This window comes from Nelusetta ayraudi, unplaced genomic scaffold (genome assembly GCF_046127955.1).
Source record: "Nelusetta ayraudi isolate G7.1 ecotype Tasmania unplaced genomic scaffold, CSIRO-AGI_Nayr_v1 ptg000019l, whole genome shotgun sequence".
NCBI lineage: Eukaryota > Metazoa > Chordata > Actinopteri > Tetraodontiformes > Monacanthidae > Nelusetta > Nelusetta ayraudi.
Genome location: NW_027466069.1, coordinates 3,840,001 through 3,865,000, shown reverse-complemented (window position 1 = coordinate 3,865,000; position 25,000 = coordinate 3,840,001). Strand labels below are relative to the sequence as shown.

Below are 25,000 nucleotides of genomic sequence, written 5' to 3'. Positions count from 1 at the left end.
TCTTTCCTGGGGTTTTGCAAGAACTTACATTTGTTGCACTGAGTTTACTTTTCAACACATATGAACCTGGAAAACATCAGATCTGGGTCCAAGATGAAAGGCATTCTTGTCCCTTAAGCTGAAGACATCTTGAGGGAATAAGAGTGGCCTTGTTCCCCACCTTACAAAAGTTTACTAGGTTGGTGGTTGGGGGAAGGGCCACAACTCATTTGAGCACATTTGAGCATTCCCTTGTGGAGGAATGCTGTTCCACATATCAAATGTATTAGTCAACAAATATATCAGTGGTTTGGGAAATATGAATTAAAAATGAATCAATGAAACACAAAGAATATTGCTAATTCCACACAGCACACCGCGGTGTATTTAAGTTTATGGATTCATGTTTTGAGAAGAACTTCAGTAAAACTTGTTAAACAGCTTTTGGCTTTGGCTATGGTGAGACACCTCTTCTTCTTCTTCTTCTTCTTCTTCTTCTTTTTCTTAGCGTTGTTTCTTGCAAACCGGCCTGACAGGTCTGTTGACATTACAGGCCAAACAAGGTGATAATAAAACACTTGGAGTACCTTTCAGATCAGGTTGCTCCCATTTTAGATGGCAGTTTTAGGTTAGTAGTTGTTACCAGTCACCATATAAGAAATGTATTTTTTCATAAAATCATATGACCAGTCATGGGTTTGTAGACAAATTGAAAAAAACATGCACAAATGTAATTAAAATGAGAATAAGGCCTTGGCGGGGTAATAAAGAACCTGACAAAGATGTAACTGCGGATGTAAACGAGTTACATCTGCAGTTGTAGCCGAAACTGAAATACAGTTTTCGACATCACAGGGAAGGTTGGTTAGCATACATTGAATCACTGAGTCAGGGTTGCTTGCGTGAATTGTATTTGAAATGTGCAAATGATTTTCACTCCATAATAATTACTGTGGCTTGGTTTTATGTGTAGTTTGAGTTTTTCATTATCACAAATATGTTTAACGCGTTCATAGTAAACGCACTTAGCATATAAATAGTTGCCATTGTGTTTAATTTAAACATTTTCATTTGAAATCGTTATTTCTAAAGTAGGAATGTACAAACCAGGAGAACTAGCTGTTTATAAGCATTAATATCTGTATCAATATGACACGCGCCATTTATGTTTGTTGAATAATAACTTGCCCTCAACCCCTCTCTCAATGCTTCCCTTTGTTTCCCCACAAATATCTTTTTAGTCATCAGTGTATTTTAGGTTATAAACACATCTTAGTATTGCTCAACCTATCTACACAAGCTTTTGCTCTCCGGTTTCGCAGCTCTTCTTCCCGACCCGCCCTTTCGCTCTTAACGCTAGCCAATCACAACGACAGATATTAGAGCCCCGGCAGGAAGTCAGCCAATCACAGACCGCGTCACCGCGAATAGTACATTAACAACCCGTGGATACAATTCACCTGATCGTTCAGAGCATCATGTTAGCTAAACATTAACAGCGTCGGTCACTAAGTCAGTATACTCTCACCGGCTAAGGCGCGAGGATAAAAACCAACCGCGGTTTTTGATGCTTCCGTAGTTTGCGTTTAGCACTGCAGCAGTCTGGTTTAAAGGACCAGTGAGGGCTCCGTGTTATCACCGCCCGAAATAGTCGCTGTCAGGACGACTGTTTTGTTGATGTCAGCCGCGACGGGGCTGTTAGCGACCTTCAATTTCTAGGCAAACCCTGTTGATTTTATTTTTTTTTGCGCTGGGAGTAATTCTTCGCGTAGTTTTTGTCGGTATTTATTTTTTTATTTTATTTTATTTTTTAATGCCAGCAGCAGAATGAGATTTCTCCTGCCCTGTGTCCTCCTGCCGCTGCTGCTGCTGCTGCTGTCCACTTTCGCTGCCGCTTTGGATTTCCAGCCGAGATCCAGAAGCCTCGGACAGCTGGTGTTCTCACGGCGCTCGTACATCGGGGAGGTCGCCGCTAAAGTCAAGAGGTCTCTGCCTGCATGGCTGTCTTCGGCGAGACGGCACCGGATACAGCGGAGGAGCGCCGAGGCGGGCGCCTCTTGCGGAGCCCTCCAGGGATTCGAAACCAAGTTGACGGAGAACACCCACCGGGTAGGTGACCGAGCGAGCCGGTCTCGTGTTACTACTCCTCACGCGGCGGTCGCTCGCTCGGTAGTCGGGCGGTGACGTGTGTCCGGGGCAGGTGAAGTGCAGGTGCTGCTGCCGAACAGGTGTACAGACAGGGCCCGAGCAATTAACCTAACCGCCGCTGGCGGGCACGGCGTTTCCAAAGCCAATGGAGAGAAACAGTGACTATTTATTGATAATAATAATAATAATAATAATAATAATAATAATAATAATAATAATAATAATAATAATTATTATTATTATTATTATTATTATTTAATTATCATTATTATTATTTATATATATATTTCTGTAAGCAGATATCAGTGTTATATCAGTGATTAAAATCAAATCCTTGCTGCTAAGAACAGGTTTAGCCTGCCCTGCCATGTCGCTGTTTCCTGTACAGAACCTAAACATCACCTGATTTCCTCATAGTGAAAGAACTGCGTAGACTTTACTGTAGCCTAAACTCCAGGCTGGAAGAAGAAGAACAAAAATGTCCCAGAACTGTGGCTGCTTCCTTAAACAATGGAGCCTGTATTCTCTGACTCAGGATCTCACTTTTTCCCCCCGCCCCTTACAGTGACTCTGCACTGAATGTTGATTGGGGAAAATTGGGCCCCGGGGAATTCATGTGACCTGCTGCTGCGGCTGCTGTTATTTGTTTACGTGTTTGCATGGCACATTGACAGAGCAGCCAGTCGATCAAGATATTGAGACCGGTGGACACCGCAGTTTCCAGCCATGTTGAGGTTAAGACAAAGTGCCCAAAAACAGAGTCGTGCAGTCAGTTTTCTCGCGCTGCTCGTTGCTGCCACGCAATCAACATGCATGTATGCTTGCATGGGCCGTGGTAATCTTAAGTCAACGGCTAAGTCAGCTCAGCGTCGCCGTCACTCCCCTCGAGGTCACGGCCGTACATGTCGTCCCACTGGCAACGAAGCTGCTTAGCATTGGGATTGCTTGAAAGAGCAATGAGCAGCGCGCCAGCAATCACACAGTGGTAGTGGGCAAGCAGGGGATATCTGCTAACAGCATGGAGCTGGTCAGACTGCTCCTTGGTTTAGATTTGATTATTTGCAGTCCTTCCCTGCAGTCTCCTATAAAGACAGCTAACAAACGAAAACACCTGGTTTTGACTTCCTGATGATTTTGATACTTTGTTGGACCTTTCATGCATTTGGAAGGATGACACACAAAGAAAGACAAGAGAATCGCAGTGGGCAGATTAAGCATCTGGCTGCGGGTGTTGACATATTCATGCCCATGATGTTGTCAAATGGGGCTGATTTTCAGTCCGTTTTAGGGTTCGTTCTCTAAAAAAATTGGAACAATCCAAAGAAGTCATTAATGGACCTGTGTCGTTAGGGAGACAGATCATTGTTAAAACATTGATACAAATGAATTTTGCACACTATGGGGAAGTTAACAGGTGTGAGTATAATTGTAATAACTAATGAAACTCAATGTAGATTTATTCAAAGGAGCAAACAGACAGGTTTCTGCATGTAAAACATCCTCATCACTTTGCAGCACTGACAGGTGTATTTATCACCGCTGTTGTGGCCTTCAGTGTTTTTACGTTTTGATTCCCTCTCTTTCCTCAGTACATCTTTAATGACCTCAGCGGGTCTGTGTCGCTGGCCTGGGTAGGAGACGGCACCGGGGTGAGTGTTTTTTCCATCTGCTGCTGTGTACGTCTCGTGTCTCCTAGGCACTCTGACTCACAATATTTACTGAACTGTATTAAAGCTAGTGGGACATCAATATTACAATAAGTATTATAGCCCTGGTGGTATTTTGGCCCAGTTGCTGCTCTCCTCAATATGTGTCTTCTCTGCTTGCAGGTCATCTTGGCTTTGACTACATTCCAGGTGCCCTTCTTCATGATGAGGCTCGGGCAGTCCAAACTTTACCGCAGGTAAGTCCAGGAAGCCCACCTGTTTTTTTGTTGTTGTTGTTGTTTTTTTTTACGAATGGCTGCATGTTTGTAGCTATGTAGTTACATGCAGTTAATTTTGGATTCTGTGTATTCAGTGAGAACTACGGCAAGTCGTTTGAGGACGTGACCGATCTCATTAACAACACCTTCATCCGATCCGAGTTTGGCATCGCCATCGGCCCCGAGAACTCTGGGAAAGTACGTCGCATTCGCTGGGTTGTGTTGGGGTTGGGCAGGGCGCTGGGTTTTCTGGTCCATCTCGCCGGTTTTCCTCGGCGTCACTGTCGCTGCTTTACTCTGGTTTGCAGGTGATCCTCTCCGCCGACGTGTCCGGAGGTCAGGGCTCCCGGATCTTCGTCTCCAATGACTTTGGGAAGAGTTTCACCCACCAGGAGCTGCCCTTCATGCCTCTCATGCAGATCACGTACAACCCAGAGAACTCCCGTGTGTTGACTGCCCTCAGCAGCCACGTAAGTGGTGCATGGCGAAGCGCTAATGTTTGAGACGAGCTGACTCAGCTCGCACAGAAACTGCCTCCGCAGGCCTGCTAGTGCTCGGTCATTGTCGATGTGAGCTTCTTTTAAATGTGTTGTAAAAGTGAAGTTCCTCTACGCCAGGTGGACTTCTGCTGGTCAATCATTACTCTTGTGTTGACTCCCGTGTCACATTTCTCAACATGACTGCCTTGTTTCTGGCCTTGTGCTATTGTCATGTTAATGCTCACGTTAACCCTTTCTTAAACTTGTTTCCCCTTTTTCTTTTCCTCAGAATGAGCTTTGGTTGTCTGAAGATTTTGGCAGCACCTGGAAAAAGCTCCACGACATGGTGTGCCTGGCCAAATGGTGAGACTGGAGCAGCTGTTTTTTTTTTTTTTTTAACACCTGTTGTCAGGTGTCACTGTGAATAAAACCTTCTTTGCTGTTCTTTGCTGTTTCCGGTAGAAACATTTCTGCTGTCTGAGATCAGGAGGGGCTGGAAAAACATTTATTTTCCTGGTGACTTTATTGGGTGTTAAAAATATAGTTATAAAATCTGCTTCTTAATGTTGCCAGACATACAGAGTTTTGCGCCTGCGCTTCTTTGTAAAGCAGGCAGTAAAACTGCACTGCGGTGACTAACTGTCATTGTGGCCAAGCCCTGGCCTGGTTTATTCTTTTTTTTTTTTGGTTGCAGCAGTCATTTCCTGGTGTGTCTCCTCTTTCGACCTTGGCGGCTTCAGTGCATTTTCGGTTCTTTTCGTAAGGCTGTGTTTTGAAGTTGATACTGTGTGAGAGAACTGTGTGTACCAAACAGACCTCATCCTGAAACATCAACCCTCACTTTATCTCTAACCCAGTGATGCAGAGCTGAACTGGCTCCTGGAAAGTGGGTCACATTTTTTTTTTTTTGTTTGTTTGTTTAAGCAAGTCAGACAAGCTCCCTATGCTGTTTGCATTTCTTAAGCTTCATCACGTGATGCTTACATTGTTACAAAGTGAAGGTATTGGGTCTTGGACTGAGTGAATGCCTGCAGACTCCTTTACGAGGGTGTCAGGATCGTCACTCTAGGTCGGGAGGCAGTTTGTCACTGGCGTCATGATTCACTTCCATTTTAGGGCTGCTTTTGTTTACTCTTCCCTCTGTCTGGATGAAACGGGGTGTGGCTGGTATGAACTTTGCTCTGTGCTATAGCCGACACAAGACGTGACCGTCCCTTTAGCAGCGCTATTTTGCAGAAAGTGAAGACTCGAGTGCATTTTATTTCATCGACTGAACTGACACAAAGCTCTATATTCCTACATTTTTTTCTCGTCTTTTATCCTATGCATTTAGCCATTCAAAAAGCTCAGTTATATACCAAGATTTAATACAAAGTCCCTAAAACAACATAATTAAGGTCTGAGTTCTATCTCTTATCTCTAACTGTGTCACCGCGTCAGCTTTGCAGGTGTGGCACATTCTAGTTCATTTGAGGTTGTATCACATTACCGCTGATGTCTGATTAGAGTCCCTTGAACACACTTGTGAAGCCCTTCATGCAACCGTTTCAGTGTGTCTGAAACAGTTCTCTGCTCTCCTCTGTGTCTGCAGGGGCAGGCAGAACTGCATCTTCTTCACAGCCAGCCACAATGGATCCTGCAGTGAGTTCAAAACCATCTTCAAGTCACATCAGAAAAATCAGAAAAAGACAAACTAGGGCTCAAGTGTTTAGCGAGACGGCGATGAGAAGAAAGATGCTCCGCTTCGCCCCAGAAATGTATCTTTTGTTTTCCCTCCCAGGCGATCGAGGGATGCTGGAGCTAAAGAGGACGACAGACTTTGGTAAAACCGTCAAGACTGTCGCCAGTAAGATCTACTCCTTCGGCCTGGGGGGACGTTTCATCTTTGCTTCTGTCATGACTGGCAAGGTCAGTAAATAGTCTGTCATAATGAGGCATCCGCTGTAGTGCTGAAATTCTCTCCCCAAGTTACATGATGTTTTTTTTTTTCTATAATTGTTTTATCCTATTTATACGTGATCAAGGTCATTGTTAATGCTTCAATTTGAGCTGTTCTGTTATTTTCAGACATGCCATCGTGTTCTGAAAGCATGTCTGCACATACCACAATTAATTTTTTTCAAACACTTTCCAGAGTGCCTAGTGTTTGTTTTTTTTTTGTCTCATATCGCCATCCCTCGGTCCCTGCAGGGCACCCTGAGGATCATCCATGTGTCCGTGGACCAGGGTGAGACTTGGAACATGGCACAGCTGCCCGCTGTTGGTCACGAGCAGTTTTACTCCATCCTGGCAGCCAATGAGGAAATGGTCTTCATGCACGTGGACGAGCCCGGAGGTCAGTCCACGCAGAAACAACGGCCTGAACAAGTCCCACCACCACAACGACCACTTCATTTTTCTGTGTTTCGCTCTTTGCAGACACTGGATTCGGTACCATTTACGTGTCAGACGACCGGGGCACTGTGTACTCAAAGTCACTAGAGCGCCACCTCTACACCACCACAGGGGGAGAGACGGACTTCACCAATGCCACCTCCCTGAGGGGAGTCTTCATCACCAGCATCCTCGCAGAGGGTACTTATCGCTCCATGCAGAAGAAACTGCAGCACAAATTGTACATGAAGAGTGGTGGGAAAAATGTTTTTGGACACCTCCTGCATTTTTGATGCACTGCATTTTGCTAAGAATCTTAATCTTAATTTAACTCCACAAGTGTTGTTAACGTTGGTGCAGTCACCGACATTTAGCCGCAATCTGCACGTGCATGTGCACGTGCACTGTTCTGGCCAGTTCAGAACTGGATGATTGAGTGAGATGACTTTCTGTCCTATTAACACTAAACAGCAACATCATTTGCATCTGCTTGTGTGCCCCGGACGCAGCCGGACCTTTTGAGTCACGCTCCAAAAAAAATCTCCCGGCAAATATTTTAACAGTAATTGGGATTGAGTACAATTTCAAGGGTGTCCAAAAACTTTTTCAACTACGGTATGACTCCTCTGTCACACACGGCAGGAGGACGGGCATGACATAAATAGTTCATTAGCAGCTCCGTGTTAGACGCGCCGTTCACTGAAGCAGCTAGATGACATTTCACCACAAATGACTCGGCAGCAGCCTCTAATATGCAACGCCAATCTCGTTTCCCAGCTCACAGTCGTCCTCTCTGTCTGTCCGCTAAATGTTAGCACGCTTGTCATTTTGTGAAATGACACAAAATGTCCCCCCCCTCTCCCCAGCCAGAATTCTCCTTAATGTTTCTTTTCTCTGTGCCTGTCTTGACCCAGATAACTCTGTGCAGTCGGTGGTTTCGTTCGATCAGGGAGGAGAATGGGTTCCTCTGCAGAAACCTTCAAACAGCAAGTGTGACGCCACGGCCAAAGACCCAGACAAGGTAGACGAGAACAAAACAAGACAAAAAATAAAAGTCTGGAGGGGGAAAATCCAATATTCTTTCTAAAAGCTAAAACGACTCAATTTATTCACACACTGTTATATGTATCGTGCACTGGATTGCGTTTTTTTTTTCTTCTTCTTGTGGCACATCTGGAAACACGCAGCGTGCTGATTGTTTCTTTGCATCTGCAGTGCTCTCTGCATATTCACGCCGCCTACAGCATTACCACCAGACTAAACGTCCCCATGTTGCCACTAACTGAACAAAACGCTGTGGGTCTCATCCTTGCTCATGGTACAGTTCCATCGCTGACACCCGTCGCTTGTTTGCACAATTGCAAGGCATTTAAAGCCGATTAAAGGTAATTAAGGCACAAACAAAAACGCTCACCCCTTTGTTTCTTTCACTTCCCAGGGAGTGTCGGTGACGCTATCTCCGTATTGAGGCCCGATGTGTATGTGTCTGATGACGGTGGGTACACCTGGATGAAAGCCTTGGACGGGCCTTACCACTATGCCATTCTGGACTCTGGCGGTCTGCTGGTTGCTGTGGAGCACACCAACCAGCAGCCGGTCAACACAGTCAAGTGAGTTGGAGGAGGAGGAGGAGGAGGAGGCGGATACTCTTTGATTGGTCCTTCATCTCCCTGTGAATTTATTCAAGAGGGTTATCAAATTACAAATACAGGATTTTTTTTCCCCTCTTGTCTGCATGAATATTTATCCCTCTCGTTGGGTTACAAATGATTGCAAACACTGGAATTTTTTGTCTGATGTCATAAAATAAGTAGCGTTTCTTCCTAGTGCCTGAAATAAAGATAAAATCACATATTCTCTCGCCACGTCATCATGTTTTGAGAAATCAACCGTTAAGCTCACTAATTTAAAGGCCCGCGGGCTAGCTAGAGTCGCTAACTAATGCAGCGCAGCAGAGAGGGTTCCCATTAATGTTTCAAGTCCTGCCTTGTGATCCTGACACAGCGACACAGGAAACCACCATCAACAAAGACCTCATTGCGCATTGTGTCACTGAATTGCGTGAGGGTCACTTTGCCGTGAAGTTTATTGCTCGGCCTCTTTGAGTAGCGTGTCAGTGTATTGTAGCAGGATGGATGGCGATGCAGGCGAGGAAACGTCTGTGACGTGGTTGTACTCGATGGTTGGGAATGACGGCAATCATCCGAGTCGGCAAAGCTCGCTGTGTGCTAATTATCGACGCTGGTGTTTCTCCTCCTCACCTGCAGGTTCTCCACCGACGAAGGCCAGTGCTGGCACTCTTACAACTTCACCGACGACCCCATCTACTTCACCGGGCTGGCGTCGGAGCCGGGCGCCCGCTCCATGAACGTCAGCATCTGGGGCTACAGGGAGACCTTCATCAACCAGTACTGGGTGTCGTTCACCATCGACTTCAGGGACCTGCTCACCAGAGACTGTGAGTGACCGACCAGACGGCGGCAGGCGAGACTCCAGGTTAGCGAACGAGCAGAAACCCAACGTTTCTGTGGCGTGTTTGCAGGCGGCGAAGACGACTACATGACCTGGTTGGCCCACTCGGATGACATCAGCGACCCCAACGACGGCTGCATGCTGGGATACAAAGAGAAGTTTCGCCGCCTCAAGAAGGACTCTGTGTGCTGGAACGGAAGGGATTACATGGTCAACACTCTCCCGACTCCGTGTCCGTGCACCCTGGATGACTTCCTGTGGTAAGGCAGCGCGCCTCAAACCCCTGCGTTGTTTGTGCTACATGCGAGAGAGCAAATCTCTTTACACTGGCAGAGAGCACACAAGTAACGTGATTACATCCGCGTGACCTCCTTCCGACCCATGAGCTCTGACGTCTGCTTCAGCTGCGGGTTTCGCCTCGTGAACACGCTAATTTAATACAAAATATATTAGTTACTTTTTTATCGCGCAATCCAAAAAAGCTAAGTGGTTTAGATCAGCGGCCACCAACCTTTTTTGCACAACGGCGCGAGACAATATTTTCACTGACCGGCTCTGGTATTTCCTCAATATAATAATAATAAAGGAGAATCCACTGTGTACTCATTTGTAACTTTATTAGCAGCGTCCTCTTAACAAAGCAAAGAATATTTGTAAAGACGTGTTTTCACTCATGTTGCTCGCTAGCTTGCTGGCCAGTGGGTTTAATCTCGTGGTAAAGTTTCACATGACAACACAAGCTTGACCCATAGATGGATGTAATGGAGAGAATCCGGTAATTTTTCCAAAATAAAATTGGTCAGACTCAGATAATAAATAAAACGGAATTAATTTAACAGAAGCTAATTGTTCTTTCTTACATTTATTGCCAATCAATCCTTTCAAATGTTGCAACAGTCTGGAAGAAAATATGAAACACACGTCTCTTTTCCTTCATGGCGTATGAACCATCCGGAACCTTTGTCTCAACAGCGACTTTGGCTACTACCGTAAGGAGAACAGCTCCGAGTGTGAGGAGCAGCCGGACCTGAAGGGCAAAGTGCTGGAGTTCTGTCTGCACGGCCGGGAGGAGCAGCTTCAGACCAGCGGGTAACGGCCATAGATGACACCGACTGTTGCTTCACAGAGATATTATTGGAAATCAGAATATTTAATAATGCATAAGCGTGCATATGTTTTGACAAACTAGACAAAACAAGTAGACGGAATGTGTGAACTACCACCTGTTTTTTGTTTTTAATGAAAAACTCAACATCAGCACTTGATAATCTTGTCTTGATGATTGTTTCGCTCCACAGCTACAGGAAAATCCCTGGAGACAAATGTGAAGGAGGGAGGATGCCTGAGAGGAAGGAGATCGACCTAAGTCAGAGATGCGTGAGCGACCTGATGGGGCCTCAAGCCCTGGTCAGTTCCCCACAAAGCTGTACGCTCAAGTTGCCCGTTTGCATGTGCGATCCACTCGTTAACGTGTGTTTTTTGTCTTTTGCTACGCAGATTGAAACCTCCTCCTCCAAGACGGCGCCCATCGTGGTCACGGTTGTTATCATCATGCTGCTGAGCGTCGCCGCAGGGGTCCTCTTTGTGAAGAAATACGTCTGTGGCGGCAGGTCAGATGTTTCTTCGTGTTGTGTTTTCCCTTCTGCATTTGTACGACGCGATCGCGACGGGGCCCTGACGGCAGCCGCGTTGGTTTCCCGGCAGGTTCCTGGTTCACAGGTACTCGGTGCTGCAGCAGCACGTGGAGGATCCTGCTGTCGACACCATGGACGAACCGCTGGAGACGGACCACAGTCAGAACGGCAAGATTGAGTTTCACGAAGACTCGGATGAGGTAGATACGTCTTTGTTCTCGCGCACAAAGGCTGGCATAGAAACTGCTTCGCCAGCACTGGCGAAACCAGCATCCTGTGTGCAGTGACGAATGCCTGTTGGTTTATTCATGCCAGGAAAATGTTTCGGAGACAAAAACATAATCAGACAGAGAAAACAAAAAGAACAACAGCTAATAATTGTTTTGTTTTTTTAATTCATACCAATACAACCCTTTAAAATTATGCACACCTGATGCAGAATGCATGTCCTCTAATAGTGGCTGCTGACCAATTAAAAATCAATTGAAATCAAAGTACTCGTGCACATCTCCAAGAAAGAAGAAAAGTAAGGGATCCTTGTGTGCATTTTCTTTTTTATAATTCCTCTCGCAAATCAGTCGGCATGCAGGAAAAGGAAGTGTCAGGCTTTAAACAAGTTTGCGTGTGTCAGTAGAACCAGAAAGTTCCTTTGCTTTCACATGGCCGTTGACTCAGGTTAACCTACTTTGCCCTCGCCCAACAGGAATTGCTGGAATAGCAGGAAGAACCTGCCCTGCCTGGAAGCAGCAGGTCCCAGTCTGCCCCCCTGTGGCGAACGGCTACTCCTGTCGCTCTGCTGTCTTTCAGCCGCTTCTTCCTCTCACCTTCTTTAACTCAAATCTGGCCTCAGCTACCGGACGGAGTCAACCTACGTCAAAACGCTGTCAAGTCTGAAGTCCACTGAATGTACGCAGGCTTCCCGGGGGGCCAGCGGCCCGGTCGGGAGCCTCGCTGGAAGTCTCATATGGGTTGTGCTTCAGACGTTGATGTTAGGCCACTGATCTGAATTTGAAACCTCAAGTTATTTATTCTCGGCAATGAAGAGCTGCTGCACTAATTTGAACTGCTGTTAAGAGCCCGAGCAATGTGGCTTGAAGCGAAGCTTGTATAAATCCACCAGCATTGCATTATGGGTCCTGGCACTGCCATCAGCTGGGACCGCTCCTGGAAATAGTTCCTCCGTCTTGAAGATCTGAGCCTTCTTATTCTTCTTTTTCATCATGCACCTGTACATTCATCCACTTCTTTTAGACTTCCGAACGTGCTATTGAGTTTGTCTGGGATTAATGAGAATATTTTTGTCCAGACCACGAGTCTCACCCCCTACTTTTCATAAAGTATTTGTATGTCAAAAGAAATTGTGCCCACAGATGGTCAGGAGTATGTACATTTATTTTTTTTTAAACGCTTTTTGTTTTTTATTTTTCCAACTTGTGAACTCTCCTGTTGTCGTCTGTATTTTGAATACCAGCCTTGCATTCTTGTGGGGTCCCTGTGGCGGCAAGGTCCATGGCTACAGTAATAAGACGCAAGTGAGAAGTTCCCACTTGCATTGTTCATCAGCAATAACATGTTTGGATCGAGTCTATATTCCCATGCACGTTAAATTATTCTACTAGCACAATATCTCTCTTGTGGTGAGTTGCTCCATCTAAACCAGGGCGGTCAGCGAGTGCACAAGTTGCTAAAGCGTGTATGTTTGGAGGCCAGAGTTTGATTGAATCGATTGAAAAATCGCCCGCAGTGGTGACTGCCTAAAGCACAATGTCTTTTTGTATGCTTAGTTTGTAGATTCTACCTGAAAGTGACCTCATCATCCATGTGGCGAGATTGTAACCATCTTTGTAGCCATTTTTGTCCCCGTCCCTGTGCTAATTACAGCAGATTTTCTAACGAAACAGACTTTTGACCTTCTGTACCAAACAAAAAAAAAGTGTAGAAATGACACAAGTATAGTTTGATAGCAGATATCTGCAGATATTTTGTACGTCCGATTCAAATACATACATGCACATTATTTGACCGAGGCACAGGAGAAAAAACAAAATTGATTAATTTGTGTACATTTTGTACAGCTCAAGAATGACAGAAGCACAATCTAAGATGGAGCAATCTCTGCAGTGACAGGGTCATTTGAAGTTTCTCAATTTTTGTGGAAAATCATATCATGACAGCTGATGTCATACTACTGAATTAGATTTGGTTTTGGATCTTACCAACTCCAGTCTTTTCCTTTACTTTACTACCTGCGTTATTTGCCTGCGTCGCGTTAAATCTGCAATACAGTTTTTGTTCCAGTGACTAACAGTTTTAGAGGCAGTCAGTAGGCCGCGTTCCTACATGTGCCTGCTGTAAGGATGTAATGCACGGCTCTTCCTGTGTGCGTCATGGTTTAGCTTGCGGCCTCTTTTGCACTTGGAGTAGCACTTGTCGAATCCATGAGGAGCAAAAGAGTCTAATATAGCATGTTCAGTTGTATTTAAACCAGCTCAGATTACGTACAGGGTCACTATGTAGCTGAATTACACTGGGAGACTCTCTGCAAGTTCTTTACTGATAATTCATTGCGTTAAGTGAAGGTAACTTTTTTTTTTTCTTATGGTTTAAAACTGCTGTATAAATTAACAAATCATTGTTGATGGTTCTGTAAATATACAACGGCGCAACTTTGTATCTGCTGTTTCTCTCCTTTTTTTTAATTTAAGTTGATTTTCTTTGGGTTTGCCAATAAATTCACTTAATATTCTTTTGTTTGACTAATTGCCTCATTTACCCACAGGCAGGTAAAAAGTATGAGTTGGGAGAAAATTTTAGCCCTGGGCTAAAAATAAATTTGGAATCACAAAATACATCTGAGGAGACTGAGTGGCCTTCTTTTACATGGTGGATTCCGGCTGCTGCAAAGTGTATTTGTTGTGTCATAGGCCCAGTTTTATCGAAGACACCCTTCAATGTTCGTATTCAGAATTGTTTATTCTTTAGAAAGTAATGACAGCGAATAACAATTTAAAACGATAAATAAATACAGACACTGATTTTTTTTCTCCATGTCTATGCATCCCTAATCTCCCAGGACAGATTAGGATCATGGTGGATGCTATGATTTAAGTTGTCACATAGCAAGCACCCACTTCAACTCAGGAGGTCATCAGATGCTATATAAGAAATTGCCCTCAGCGTCAAAGAAGTCTTTTCCAACTTGAACGACAGGAGAGGTGTTTTCCATTTCCAGAAACTCCTCTAGTTCTTCCTCTGTCCACACTCGTCCGTCCCAGCTCTCTTCATGCTCATGTGGCTGTGTGTCTGTCTCAGAGATTGTGTCCTCTTCTCTCGATCTGGCCGCTGAGGCGTCTCGCCCCGTTTCGCCTTTTGTCTGAGTGTTTGGAGCAGCAAGTGGCACTGGAGCAAGGGATCCCACGCTTTGATCCTGCAGCATCAAGGCCCGGTCGGCCACAGGTGCTATGGACCCATCCCTCCGTCCAGGTAGAAGCACAGCTGGCGTCTGGTTTCCTGTGAGCTTCAGCCGGTCCTCTGCAGTCCTGGCACCGGAGGCCAACACTCGCTGACCAAGTTCAGCTGATATTTTGGCATCCTGATTGGCTTTCCTTTCAGGAGGTGGGACAAACTTGCTCCGCAAGACTCGGAGGATGACCTCAGGGGTGACGGAGAATCCCTCCGCTAGGCGCTCGACTGTCCACTCCTCAGGCTGTTCCTCCTTCAGATACCTACAAATGAATGAATGACATTTTAATTGAAAGCCATGCAAATGCTTGTTTGAAAGGACGATGGGGGCTGTACTTTACAGAGATGCTCACCTGATCTGCTCAATGGCACTCCAAGTGAGCTTCCTCTGAGGAGCTCCTGAAGGTGTCATCCGCCTCCTCAGCATGTGGAATTTGACAGTTTGCCGCCTCTTCCTCCCCTCTCTGGAGACGATGGGAGGAGGAGATATGGTAAAGACAATGCGCACCGGTACACGTTTGTTGTTTACTGCCGATGAAACTCACTCAGCCAAGGCCTGGAGCTTGTCTTCCACATCCTCCAAGCTTGAACCTTCACCCGTCACCCCATCGTCGTACACCGAAGCCCTTTTGGAAGCACTTCCGCCGACCCATGGCGCGCCGCCGCTTCTGCTCGCAAACCTGCAGCCCCTGGTGGAAGCTGGGGGCTCGACCGAGAGGACGCCGACTCTGGAGAAGACGGAGAGGACCTGAAGAAGTCGCGCCATTGGACGGAAAAGTTGCTGTTTCTTTGTGAGCACTTAGGCAACAATAAAACACGTCTAGTTGCCAAAGCTCATCGTGTGCCAGGACAAACAGGTCTCCTCGTCACAAAGTACTAAACATAAACACATTTACGTTCACGTCCCTGAAGCTCGTGGACGTACTTCCGCAAACTTCGTTTGTGACAGTCCGACGCACTTGACTGCCACCAAGCGGAGGGGAGGCCCAGCTTATTACGTTGACCCAGTTTCTGTTCTATCGTTTTGTGGACCCGCTTGTGTGTGGTACTTGTGGCTCAAAATTGTGCCAAAAATTGTACGCTTCAATGGCACTTGTGCATTTTCTTTTCGTTTCTTCAAATAGATCCGTCTTAGACATGAAAAACAGAAGAAAATGCAGCTTCCAATCGTGCGTCACACGAAACCAAGAGACGAATGAAAGGGCGACATCTGCTGAGCGAAATTGGCAGCGCACCCTGCTCTACCGCCCTCTTAATATTCATGTGTCGCACAACTACTCACCTCCTCCCAGCTGCCGTTGTATCATTTGCGCCATTTTGTTCGCTCACTTTGTTGATTGGGCTTCAGCGAGCTGCACTAGAGCCAATCAGAGGGAAACCGGACAGCGAAGATACGGTAAGGGAGAGCCGATTGAAGGCATTGGTAGTTGTCAGCACGGATTGGTTTGCTATGGACCAACCAAATGACTAACCCCGTTTAATGCAAAAAAACAAATGGCAGCGCTGCAATTTCGGCCACCGTGTTTTTCGGCCGCTCGCGTTACAAACAACACGCTACAATCAGTAATGGCTTCTGCGGGGAAACATGATCTGTGTTGGGCGAGAAGCCCGTGCTAACGCTAGTGGCTTAGCAAGAATATCGGTGCTTTATCAAAAGGGCGGTCGGTCGGTCGGTTCCGACACCGAACCATCAAGTGCAACCTCGCGCAGTTAATCACAAATATAACAAAAAAACAAGTTACTCGTGTAAAGTAACTCGTTATAAAGTCGACTGACTAACACCAAACACCCTCTGCTTTTTTAAAACCACGCTTTTAGCTAACGCTTGCTAGCCTTGACTAGCCGTTAGCTGTTATCACAAAGACTTGCATGAGCCAAGGTAACGGTTGTTCATGATTTAAAATTGTGGGTTACACATATTCCAATAAATTGCCTGTGTTGCCGTACAAATGGCTTAGTCGAATTCCAAACAAAGGCCGCAGATGCGTTCTGCATAAACAGGGTTTAACCACCGCGAACAAAGAATTGGGAACAGATGGTTTGAGTAGCAAACGTGTGGATAGGTCCACAATGTAATATTTCAAGGAGTCTAGCCAATGAGCAATACGGCATTGTCATATATATATATAACCTAATGCTTGTTATTTTAATGTCGGCCGACTACTAATACCTCTTTCTTTTGTCCAGAGAGGGCCTTGTTATTAAGACGTCATGGAGCAGTACACCACTGCCACCACTACTACCGGGGAGCAGATAGTTGTACAGACAGCCAATGGACAGATCCAACAGCAGGTGAGCTCTCTAAACTTACTCCATTTAATGCACTTGTGGTGGAAGTGTGCTATCACAGCATTAATGACACCCTCTATCGTGAGGTTCACAGATTTTTAGGTTCCAAAGTGTGGATAGGCTTCCCCCCACTCCACTTAACGACTGTCTGATGTTAACTTGTCTGAGAATGTATTGTATTGTCCTGCCTTGCCCGCAGGCACAGGGCACAGTGACGGCTGTGCAGCTGCAAACAGAGGCTCCGGTGGTGACGGCCTCAGGCCAGCAGGTGCAGACACTCCAGGTAGTGGTGTCACCGCCGGCCTGTGTCAGTGTCCAGACAGCGTTGCGGCCTACGAGTTTGCATGCAGCAGCGACGGCTGTCTCACACGACCCATCTCTGTCCTGTTTTGGTTCATCTCCGCTCTCCTGGCATGTCGTACAGCTGCCCTGAACTGCATGTTCCTCCGCACAGCGTGTTGTGCATCGACCTTGTGACCACCTGTGTTCATCACTGCGAAAAGACCACTTCATGTCTGAGCTGTGCTCTTCCTTTTGCTTTCATAAGCAAGCGTCGTACTTGACGAGGATGAAAGCGGGTTGTGATGTGGCTGCAGAAGAACCAGCTTTCGACAGCACGGATCCATAGATGTTGTCCACTGGCTTGTCACATCACAACATGTAGCTATAGTTTATAACATCGCTGTGCTGCCCACCCAGATGTTTTTTGTTTAAACTATTGCCGCAGCCTTTCATCCAGCCATTGCAGTGTCTTGCTCACCTGTGGATGCAAGTTGGATTATCTGTATGCTTACAGATGTCGATGCAAATCAATGTGATGGGAGCATCATGAATAATCCTGTGCTTTTAAGTTAATGTAGATGAACGTCGGCGCCAGCTGCAGAATCCGCATTCCAGGAATTACTAGTGTTTGCGCTCATCTTGGTCTAGTCGCGCGACTTGCACCGAAAAAGTGCACCTGTAACGGCTGCGTGTGTTTGACTGCAGGTCCAGGGACAGCCGCTAATGGTTCAGGTGAGCGGCGGGCAGCTCATCACGTCGTCGGGGCAGCCCATCATGGTCCAGGCAATGTCTGGGGGTCAGGGCCAAACCATAATGCAGGTCCCTGTGTCTGGAGCACAAGGACTACAGCAGGTAAACAGCGACATTAGAGCTTATTATGTGTTGAATAGGACTGGTAGATGTGAAGAAAAAAATAGAAAAGGCCAGCAACACTCAAGTGTCTATCCAAAAACAAAATTTATTTTCCTCGCTGGCAGGCACAGGACCAACAAAATAAATGTTGTTTTTGGATGGACACTTGAGCACTGCTGGCCTTTTCTAAGTGCTTGTTTTCCTACTTTCTTTCAAGACTCTAATTCAGGGCAAAAAAAGTCACAGAAAATTCCTAAATTAATGTGGGGTACTTCATAATGAAAACTGGTTCATATTTAATGTTGTAAATTAGATTTTTTTTTCTTTCATTAATCATTAGAACAGCGGTGTACGTAAATCAAACTGCTGACTAACGGCACTGTGTGCTCTTTGTCGTGTGCAGATCCAGCTGGTGCAGCCGGGTCAGATCCAGCTCCAGGGTGGTCAGACTCTCCAGCTCCAGGGCCAGCAGGGCCAGCCTCAACAGATTATAATCCAGCAGCCTCAAACCGCCATCACGGCTGGACAGACTCAGGTTTTGAATCCCTTTCAGTCGAGCCCTAACCTTTGTACAAAATCAGTTGGTGACTTTTTTTTTTTTTACAAAATGTGTTTTTGTCCTGCAGGGGCAGCAGATTAGCGTGCAGGGCCAGCAGGTGGCACAGACTGCTGATGGACAAACGATCGTCTATCAGCCCGTCAACGCAGACGGAACTGTGCTGCAGCAGGGTAAGTAAGCCCCTCCTCCCACCTCCCGTGTTTGCCTTCTGCCTCCTCGGCTCCACAAGCAGCAGTTGTTGGACCCTTTGGTTGTGTTTTCACTCAAGAGCCATGTTGACGATCTGTTCACAGGAATGATCACAATTCCAGCTGCCAGTTTGGCCGGTGCCCAGATCGTACAGGCAGGGGGTGCCAACACTAACACAACCAACAGCGGCCAAGGCACTGTGACCGTCACCCTGCCCGTTTCTGGAAACATGGTCAATGCAGGTGGAATGGTCATGGTAAGACCCTGTGCTGAGGTACCCAACACCTTACTTATATACTTGTTTGAGACAAAAATCTAGAATCACGAGATGTGGTGGAGGTCACAAAGATGTGATGAGCACGTAAATATTCATCACTTAATTTTAACAGTTCATCCCAACTGTAATTTGAATCTTGTGGTGCGCTTGAGATGACTTAATAATTGTGAGTGTGTTACAGCACGGTGTTACCACACAGGTGCTGCATATTTATTTTTTCTTTACTTTGCATGAATTCTTTCCTAAAGTTGGAGTTTATCTGTGTTTACTAACTGCATTTAACAAAAAAAATCTGCAATTCTTAAATCTTACTATGATTTGCCCATCAATCACTTGCTTACTTGCCTGCGACTCCTCCTGCACATCTAAGACAGAGTTTCTGTGTTCCTCAGTAAAAAAGTCTCACAACCCTCCAAACTACTAAGAACAACTAAAAGCCCCCAGAACTCTTAAGTTGCAGAAACTATTATTTAGGGAACCATCAGTTTCATTCTGCCTGTTGTTAGATGCCCTTTGATAAGGATCCCTGGTCATACATTCTGAGCATGACATACATTTTCACTGTTCACACAGAAACTGCATATATAAACAGCATATAACACATGTTTCAAAAACTCCTTCTTCTCTTTCTCTCCATTTTTTTGTTACCTCTCTTTGTCTTGTTCAGATGGTTCCCGGAAGCAGCACAGTTCCCACTATGCAGCGAATCCCTCTGCCGGGGGCTGAGATGCTCGAAGAGGAACCTCTGTACGTCAACGCCAAACAGTACCACCGTATCCTGAAGCGGCGGCAGGCTCGAGCCAAGCTGGAGGCTGAGGGCAAGATCCCCAAAGAGAGGAGGGTCAGTTCCAGTTCCGGCCTGCGTCCGCCAGATGCTGGCTGGTCTTTTGCCATTCTTTCATCAGCTAATTATCTCAGCAACCTGGACTTGAATTTTACAGTAATGGAGGTGATTTTCTGCTTTTAACCTTTGGCAGAAATACCTGCACGAGTCTCGCCATCGTCACGCCATGCAGCGTAAACGTGGAGACGGAGGCCGTTTCTTTTCGCCGAAGACCAAGGAGGAACTCGCTATGCTGGGTCAGGTACGCAGCGGTGTTTCGAGAAATATTTTCACAGGAAAAAAAAAACAAAAAAAAATTGTTGCTGCATTTTCATAGCGTTCAGTTTTTTCCCTCAAACAAAACTGATGAGGATGGTCTTTTGTCTTCCCATGCTGCAGACGGACACGTCGCAGGTGGCAGCGGACGAGACGGTGGCTCAGATGATCAGAGTCCAGTAGCACCGTTGGCAAACGGCATCGCTTCTTCCCGTGAATTCTGCCCCACTTAAGACTCTTGATTCACACACCCAATCCTTCACCATCCACTGGTCTTCCAGGGATTCATGGCCGGGGGTATTTTGTCTGGACTTTGGTTCTTTCAATGGGGAATTGTTCTCACATCCTGCTCGACTGGCAGAGCAATATGGACCAACTTTCTTTTTTTTTTTTCATGAGGTTTGGAAGAAGAAAAACAACGGAAGTGTAATCCATGTTTTGTATCACACAGGAAAATGACGAGTGCAATGATGCACTCTGTGAGACGTGACAATGAGATTTTGTGAATATCAATTCATTCTTTTTCTTTGTAAATGATACATATATTTGTTTAGGACACTTGTGAAACCTTTTGGGTGACTGTCTGTATTGTGACTTTTTGGTTGTTCAACAGATGCATGTTAGGCTTTAGGACTTGTGCATGGAATGTTCTTAGTGAGCCAAAACTAAAGTGTTTACCCAGTTGTACAGAAATACTTTTCTTCTCCCACGTGTTTTGGATGTGGTTGTGTATTTGCCCAACTACCTGGATGCATTTTATACAATTTAATTGTTAGACATAGTCATTTTAAGATGAAAAAAAAAATGAGTGTTGCATCCTTTTTTCATACAATATCCACACAGTTTCTTCATTGGTGAGTCTAACATTTTTTTTAAATGTTTTTTTGTTTCTAAAAAACAAAAACAAAAACACAAACAAAACAAAAAAAGTTATTTTTTTACTCACCAGATGGAGTTTGCATTTTTTTTTTTTTTTTCAAATAATAAAAAGGTTTGATTAATCCTGGATTCATCCAGTCCTTTCAAGCTTAAGGAAATGGCATCAGGTACATTGTTCCACACTTGGTTTAAAAGTTGCTGTTTTTTTCCTCCTAGTTGGATGAAATGACAAAATGCCTTCAGGTGTGTCATATTTGTTTTTATTTTTGGTCATTTTCCCCCCACGGTTGATCTCCAACTTCATGGTTTGTTTACATGCAGATCTCAAGCCTGCAACAACTTTACATTTCATGGCTTAGATGCGACTCCGATTAAATGTATATTACAATGTAAGTCTGCAACATAAAGGTACCGCGATGTATGCGCCGCACCGTGATCACGTGCTGTGCCCTGCGCTTTACTATATTATCTGCCAGGGACTGAAAGGCTCTGAAGCGACTTTAGCCAATCAGAACCCATAGGTTGGGGACGCGTCCTCTGCTTAGCCAATAAGGACGTAGGAGGCGGGACTTGATGCTGTCCTGCTGTGCCTTCGAAGTTACGCGTACTTGGATAATTAGTGGCGTTTACACAATTTGAAATACACTACCATGCCAGTCTTCTTCTTCTTCTTCTTCTTCTTCTTCTTCTTCTTTTTTTTTTTTAGTAAAGAAAGCGGCTAAATACCGGCTGCTGGCTTCGTTACTGTGCGCGGACTGCAACTTCCGGGGTACTGAACACGGACGAAGCCCGCTCAGGTGACGGCCTACCTCCCGTGAGACCGCCCCCTGCTGCCGGGCGGGGAGATGCTGCTTCTGCTTCTGCTGCGGATGATGACAGCAGCAGACCGAGAGGAGCTACTCTCTAGTAAAGTACTGAAGCTCGACAGCGGCTCGGCTCGGCTAATCTCTCCCTTCGAGGCAGGTGTATTTGCCGGGCGGCTCTAGAGGACGTGCTCCGGAAGGGGGAAAAGGAAGGAAGGACACCGCTCACAACCACCACCAGCACCAGCACCAGCAGAACCAGACTCCGGCTCGTCGCATCCCCGCCTCCCGGTTTAAACGGCCTCCCGGCTACCACCTGGATGCCATGAGCGACTCGGTCGTCGACTGCAAGGCGGACGTCAAGCAAGCCACCAAGTATGTCAAGGAGACGGAGAACGTGGCGGAGAAATACTCGGCGCTGACCGTCAGCAAGAACAGCAGCGACGTGAACATGAACGTCGGCGAGATGCCCTCGGCGGCGTTCACCGCAGTCCCCACGCTCAAGTCCGTCAAGAAGGTAAGGGTCAATGTGAGCCACCGCAGACCTGGTCCGGTTCTGTGTGCAGCTGCAGCCTTGGTGGTGCAGCGTCCCCTCGCTCTTGAAGTTGCAGCCAAGGAGAGACGGTGATGGAGTGTTTGGTTGCGTTCCTGTAGGACGTGATGCTGCTGCAGCAGCAGCAGCAGCAGCAGATGCGTGGCAGCCATCCCACACAGGGATCCCTGACAGATAAATACATATTTACCATATAAAGAAGTCATATTCAGGCAAAGCATAAGGCCACAAAGACAACCACTGTCTCACATGTCTAATTGTAGGGTTGGCCGTGTTATTACCTGGGGGGGTAACAACATGTAATTTCCAATTTGGAGCCTCCACCGAGACTGGATTATATTTTTACTCTTCTTGTTTATATAGTTTGTCTTGCCTGTAGGTGAGAAAAGACGGCAAATCTTTGAAGCTCTCATTCGGAACCCCCCCCCCCCCTGCAAATTGAGCAAATACAGTCTGGTCATACCTGAGCTCAGGCAGAACCTGTTCATTAGCTGCAGGCTATCCTCATGGAAAGAGAATCTGAGTGTGTTACGTTTATGTTGTCTGTCTCTAGTCTGTTCCGTGCGAGGAATGAGAACATCATCAGCAACAGGGACGACGTGATGAATAATGGATGTTTCGTGAGGGGGAGAGAAAAAAGAAAAGAAAAGCAAAAAAGCGGTCTTGGATTTCCTGGCTGTTATGCAACAGAACAGGGCAGAAACAATCATCCAAATGAAAGACCCCCCCTCAGGTGGCTGCTCGCCATCGTCATCATTGCCGCAGATCCGTGACTGTGCATGCAGTGGGGAACGGCTGTCAGCGAGCGCGTTCGCTTGGTTGCTTCTAAGCTGGACTGTGAAACTTTTGTAAAAATTAGATGAATTGCATTATAGAGATTTGCATTTGGACCTCCCATTTTGTTTGCAACCGACCAATAACTTTGAATAACATGAAGAATTAATGTATTTTTGAATATTGACAGCCGATTGAAAAAAGGTTTTATTTTTTGTGAACAGCACAAAAACTACAAATGTAAACTATATCCCACAATTTTGTCTTAGGTGCAACAGATTGAAATTCTTAAAAAAAAAAAAAAAAAAAAGTTATCTTTGAATCTTAAAAATCATCCATGTTCCCCAGCAGTAGAAACACGTGATCACATGAATGGAAATATTTATTATCCCCGCAGTATGGGGGGGTGGGGGGTCACTCAGCGCTCTGAATATTTGCCCAGACCCCCTAACTGACGAGACAATAACGCGTGGGCCACCGGGCGCCGCGGGGAGTCCGGCTGAAAACATATTGGATGGAAGGAATGTTAACTCGCCCGGTGAAAACAAAGCGCCGCGTCCAACTGAGGCACCTGCTCTCTCGGAGGAAAGCGTGCGTTTGAACAGAAAACCAACATGTGCTTAAACGAGATGCAGGTCATTAATGTGCCTACGGGCGACGTTTGAGTGTGCGAGACACAGTGCCGTGACATTTCCCTGTGGCGGCAAACAGGAAATGATTCCATTAAAGCCCCCATGTGGGGTCCGAATCTCCTCCAACTCAGACAAAACTATTTACTGCAGGCTGTTCTCTGGGGGGGTGGGCAGAGAGTTTGCCTGGTGTAAAGGTAAACGGAAGACAGATTCCTGAGCAAAATTGTACTTTTGCTGCTCAGCCAGAAAGACTTTAAATCACCAGAGTGTGAAACACTGATGACCGAGAATCTCCGCTAAGGTTCTGAACTCCCATCGAGCAATAACTTGGCTGGATGAACTGACAGTTTCATAGTTCAGTCATCAAATATGAATATATCCACTCATCGCAGTTGTTGCAGTGTAGCTGCTGAAATCGACGAGAGCTTAACCTTCCTCGACCCCTTGTGATGTCACAAAAGGCACTGACGCCTCCCCCTCAGGTCAGCGGCGGCGGCCTCAGCCAGGTGTTCGCCACAGCCTGCGTTTGTTTCGCCTCCCTCCAATCACGTGCTGAGAGACAACAAAGTCTCAGTTTCAGCGTCTTCCTGTAACTGAGTGTTTTTTTTGTTTTGTTTTTTAGGGAGACTGTAAACAGAGGGCTAAGTGTATATGTAAAATGTACTGGGTTTTTTGAAATCTTTTTTTTTTTTTTATAGGTGATTAATCATGTGAAACTGCTTCAGTGACGACGGGGATGAAAAAAAAAAAAAGACCAGAAAATGTTCAGGATGTGGGACCTTTAAATGAAAGCCGGTGCTTCGGTTTCTCAGCTGAAAGGTTGACAGGGCAAACAAAAACATCAGAATTAACGCTGAAGTGTGTTTGTGTGTGCGCGCGCGCGTGTGTGTGTGTGCGCGTGTGGGAGGTGTGAGTCAAAGCACCCGTCTACTCTGCCTCCTCTGCGAACACATCCAGCAGTTACACAACACACCCCTGGGGGCGGGACTCGCTCACTGTAAATTTCTTCATGCATCATCCTCCCCAACTCGTCCCTGTGGGCTGTTTTCTTTTTTAATTATTATTTTTCATTTAATTTTTTTTCTTTCCTACGGAGACACTGCAGAGACTCGACACCTTGTTCCAACTCTTGAAATGAAAAAAAAAAAAACAACCTCCAAACGAGGCCGAGCCACAACAGTCGGCAGTCGATTCGATTAAAAATTAATTATAACGCCGACTCAGCCCGGGACGTTTCGGATTGTGGAACTAATTAATCGTCAGATTAAAAGAGCGACTTTAAAAGCCGGGGACGCGTGTGCAGGATTTGAGCAGGCCCGAGGCTTTGGTGAACTCTCGCGG

General features: G+C 46.0%; 4 protein-coding genes across 12 annotated transcripts in view; 3 read left to right on the top strand and 1 right to left on the bottom strand.

The window, feature by feature from the left end:
• The first annotated feature begins 1,422 nt into the window (after positions 1-1,422).
• On the top strand, positions 1,423-13,755 carry sort1b (sortilin 1b). The gene is made up of 20 exons (XM_076026440.1): positions 1,423-2,088; positions 3,717-3,776; positions 3,957-4,030; positions 4,147-4,249; positions 4,360-4,521; positions 4,820-4,893; positions 6,122-6,171; positions 6,311-6,438; positions 6,721-6,865; positions 6,949-7,104; positions 7,818-7,924; positions 8,119-8,221; positions 8,342-8,513; positions 9,171-9,361; positions 9,446-9,635; positions 10,348-10,464; positions 10,674-10,782; positions 10,873-10,985; positions 11,080-11,209; positions 11,713-13,755. The coding sequence occupies exons 1-20, from the start codon at positions 1,807-1,809 to the stop codon at positions 11,725-11,727; spliced, it is 2,481 nt and encodes an 826-aa protein (XP_075882555.1). The 5' UTR covers positions 1,423-1,806; the 3' UTR covers positions 11,728-13,755.
• On the bottom strand, positions 13,314-15,432 carry ngrn (neugrin, neurite outgrowth associated). Its single transcript, XM_076026454.1, has 3 exons — positions 15,017-15,432; positions 14,825-14,935; positions 13,314-14,734 (listed from the first exon to the last, which is right to left on the bottom strand). The coding sequence occupies exons 1-3, from the start codon at positions 15,235-15,237 to the stop codon at positions 14,158-14,160; spliced, it is 909 nt and encodes a 302-aa protein (XP_075882569.1). The 5' UTR covers positions 15,238-15,432; the 3' UTR covers positions 13,314-14,157.
• Positions 15,433-15,709: 277 nt separating this feature from the next.
• On the top strand, positions 15,710-21,106 carry nfyal (nuclear transcription factor Y, alpha, like). Of its 8 annotated transcripts, none has more exons than XM_076026450.1 (10): positions 15,710-15,867; positions 16,659-16,763; positions 16,960-17,043; positions 17,748-17,894; positions 18,298-18,429; positions 18,521-18,623; positions 18,747-18,898; positions 19,587-19,760; positions 19,897-20,004; positions 20,142-21,106. In XM_076026450.1, exons 2-10 carry the CDS (start codon positions 16,683-16,685, stop codon positions 20,199-20,201), a joined length of 1,041 nt encoding a protein of 346 aa, XP_075882565.1. In that variant the 5' UTR covers positions 15,710-15,867; positions 16,659-16,682; the 3' UTR covers positions 20,202-21,106. The 8 variants fall into 8 exon arrangements, with proteins under 8 accessions (XP_075882565.1, XP_075882563.1, XP_075882564.1 ...); XM_076026448.1 differs by having other exon boundaries at positions 18,747-18,916; XM_076026449.1 differs by having other exon boundaries at positions 16,960-17,046.
• Positions 21,107-21,640: 534 nt separating this feature from the next.
• The window catches only part of ahcyl1 (adenosylhomocysteinase-like 1), a 16,427-nt gene continuing 13,067 nt past the window's right edge, over positions 21,641-25,000 (top strand). Inside the window, exon 1 of one of the 2 annotated variants that reach the window (XM_076026444.1) lies at positions 21,641-22,217. In XM_076026444.1, the coding sequence (XP_075882559.1) occupies positions 22,026-22,217 (192 nt within the window). In that variant the 5' untranslated portion in view covers positions 21,641-22,025. The remainder of the gene's footprint in view (positions 22,218-25,000) is intronic. The other variant, XM_076026443.1, reaches the window with a different exon arrangement.